The 3,544-nt window shown below is 31.4% G+C and overlaps 1 protein-coding gene across 1 annotated transcript; it reads left to right on the top strand.

Moving 5' to 3' along the window:
• Window positions 1–207: 207 nt before the first annotated feature.
• On the top strand, window positions 208–1,313 carry LOC103310405 (protein ALP1-like). The gene has a single exon (XM_008188615.3). The coding sequence runs from the start codon at window positions 327–329 to the stop codon at window positions 1,131–1,133; it is 807 nt and encodes a 268-aa protein (XP_008186837.1). The 5' UTR covers window positions 208–326; the 3' UTR covers window positions 1,134–1,313.
• The last annotated feature ends 2,231 nt before the right edge of the window (window positions 1,314–3,544 follow it).

The following is a 3,544-nucleotide window of genomic DNA, read 5'->3' as shown; positions in this document are numbered from 1 at the left end:
TATTATGTATAATATAAAATGCTTAATAGTAGATATTTGATGAAAATATTGCATAATGTAACTACTCGAAGCATTTTTTGACTACTTATTGTATATACAGACTAAAATAAAATACATATAGATCATTGAAAATTCAATACATTATTCGCTCTGCTCAGAATCTATTATTTATATCAGTATTTTATTAAAAATGTAGGTAGGTACCTACCTATTCTATAAAACCTAAAAGACATGTAATTTTTTTTTTTTATTAAAGATATTTATCAACTGGCACCTATTTTGCTGCTTTGAAATTTGATTTCCGAGTTGGAAGGAGTACGATCGGAATGATAGTTAAAGAAACGTGTCAAGCATTGTGGACAGTTTTACAGCCAACAGAGATGCCTGTGCCAACCACGAACGACTGGTTGGAGATTTCAAATGTATTTAATGTTAAAACAAACTTTCCAAATTGCTTAGGCGCTATTGACGGCAAACATATCCGATGTAAAAATCCTAGTAATTCTGGATCATTGTTTTTCAATTACAAAAAGTTTTTTTCTGTGGTACTCATGGCTGTAGCCGATGCAAATTTACAATTTATCACAATCGATGTCGGGTCTTATGGTAGAGAAGGGGACTCCAATATATTTAAGGAATGCCCTTTTGGTAAAATGTTATATGCTAAAAAACTTAATCTTCCTGAACCAAATATTTTACCAAACACAAACAACAATCCACAGCCATTCGTTTTTATTGGGGACGAAGCTTTCGCTCTACATACAAATTTATTAAGACCATATCCAGGACGTAACCTAACCGATACTCGACGTATATTTAATTATCGATTGAGTAGAGCAAGGCGGACAGTTGAGTGTGCTTTCGGAGTTCTTGCAAATAAATGGCGTGTGTTGCATACTCCCATACAAGTGGAACCTGAATTCACTGACATTATCATCAAAGCGTGTTGTATATTACATAATTTTGTTCGTAAGAGAGACGGAATTAATTTTGAAGATGCTGAAACCCATAGCCTGGATGACATAGAAGCTCGTGGAACAGGAACTCGTTCGGAAGGCATTGAAGTGAGGGATTACTTTGCTGACTATTTTATGGGCCCTGGTGCCGTAGATTTTCAGTATAAAGTATTATAAGCTGCTTATTTAAAAAGATCCTTATTATTTTATTATTTGTAAATAAGTAATAATAAATTAAAACTGTAATAGATTTAGTCTTTTTTTTTTTTATTTGATCGAAAAAGTTGTATACCCAATAGAAATTAAAAGTAATTACTAATAATATTGTAATACTATATTGAAAATTACCTATGTTAAAAATTTAAAAATATATAACATAATATTCTACTTACCTATATTTTCTTTTTCAGGTTCTGTTTTTTCTGTCCAATTATCTGCATACATGCTTTCCCCAATACTGAACCAACTTTTGTGTTTTATGAACTTATCCATATATTCTTTAGTACCCATTTCCCAAATAGATGGGTTACTTTGAATACATGATATGAATTTATCGGTATCAAAAACCATTTTTTTTTAAAAATATTTTAAAAATATATAAAATTAAAATAATCTAAAAAACGCAGCGGCCAAAACGCACAGTGTGACACACATAATACAAAATAATGTGTTTTGTTTATACTTCCCGCCGGGTTGATTCCTGCCAAACCGCAACATGTTGCGGTCGGCCAGCGGCAGGAATCGACCGGTCCGGTTAAAACGCACAAATGTGACATCTACAATTAGAACTTATGTGATTCGTTGCTCCGGTCGACCGGATGCGTTTTGACCGGACCCGCCAAAACGCATAGTGTGGCTAGGCCCTAAGACGCCTCCCCATAGATTTGCTCTTTACCGGTGTCCTATATAATACAATAATATTGTCCCAACGTAGTGGTGTGTGGTACTTGCTATATATATATATATATGTAATAATATAAACGTTAATTATGTATAAACAATATAATTCAATAACAAGATGTACCTACCTATATAGTACATAATATTATGTATAATTTATGTAAAATATATAATAATTTAATGTATGGAATGTGATATTAAAAAATATATAAATTTTAGTTATATTATAATATCGTAGCTTCGCACAGCGGTACCTACCTATATAGTATGACGTATATAGCCAATGGCATAACTAATATAAACACAACCGTCCTAAATTTACTACCTATCGTTAATTTATGGAATTTGTAATGTCATATCGAAATTCATTTTGATCGATCAGTTACGTTTCTCCGTGTAATATTCATCTATATATACAAACATATTATTATTGCTATACTGTTTATAACTTTTATAAACTATTATGTACTATTATATTATACGATAGAATTTGTGTACATATAAATACCTATCAACCTACACACATTATCGTATGGTTATAATGTAGCTATAACGCTATGTATATAATAATACTTGTACATAAGTTTATTTATCTTTATATATCGAGGACAAAACCGTTCTATAAAAATATAATATATGCATGTAGTATAATTTATACCTACTTAATAGAAACTTAATCTATATTATATAAAATTCTAGATAGGTACGTTGTTTATTTAATTACCCTCGGCGAATACCGACATAGGCCAGCGTGGCGCCGAATATCAATTTATTCTATTAAATCAAATGCTAATATTTCAATATTAACATATAATAATTTTGGAGACGCGAACCGACCGCATATAGAAAATAATAATATTAAACGCGCGCACACTTACAAGAATTTATATTAGAATATCGAAGGCAATATTTTATCATAATTTTATTGTTCTTATACTATACTTTCTATACCTATACATAATTATCGTCGGATCGTGGCCCTAATTCGATGCGTGTTAACCCCAGTGTGACTGTGGCCCCAAATAATTTGATTAAAACCATTACCAGTTTTAAATCTGTAAGTGAGAAACAAAACGGGTGTTTTCAAAATGTTGAACACGTCCTATTCATTCATGATAGCTTTGTTGAAACCGATTTTTGAACTCTAATGAAGTTCGACCATTACCTATTTTTTACCGAGCCCAGTTCGATCATCTAGCCCAGATTAAGGATCAATTGTGCCCCGGGACACCATACACACAAGTGGGCCCCCTTTTAACTTTAACTTCAAAAAAAATGTATCACTACAATTTTACAACTGTATATTATAATTGGATAATCTCGTACTGTATTACCACATACAATCATAAACAATAAAGACTTTCAGATAAACTTACAATGTATAGTTCACAGATCCCCTTTTATAAAAACTTCATCATAATATTGTTATCAATTATTAGAATATCAATTTTATATTTATTATCATTTATTAGTAATGTTTCATAATATAAATTTAAGAATATTTTTATTTTATAATTAGGTAAGTAGGTATTATCTACTAAAATTAATTAATTTTGTTGAAAACTGTTTTGAATGCGCATTACATTTATAAAATATTTTGGGGATAAAGATGGGCCCCCAAAATCAATGGCCCCCGGAACCGCGGGCTCTGGAACCATGCCCCCCCTGGACCCCCTTAATCCGGGATC

This window comes from Acyrthosiphon pisum, unplaced genomic scaffold (genome assembly GCF_005508785.2).
Source record: "Acyrthosiphon pisum isolate AL4f unplaced genomic scaffold, pea_aphid_22Mar2018_4r6ur Scaffold_20640;HRSCAF=21690, whole genome shotgun sequence".
In the NCBI taxonomy this organism is placed as follows: Eukaryota; Metazoa; Arthropoda; class Insecta; order Hemiptera; family Aphididae; genus Acyrthosiphon; species Acyrthosiphon pisum.
The sequence above is the reverse complement of the archived record's forward strand: the minus strand, read 5'-3'. Positions and strand labels throughout refer to the sequence as shown.

Coding starts and splice junctions, on each gene's coding strand:
- LOC103310405 (XM_008188615.3), top strand. CDS start 327: ATGATAGTTAAAGAAACGTGTCAAGCATTGTGGACAGTTTTACAGCCA.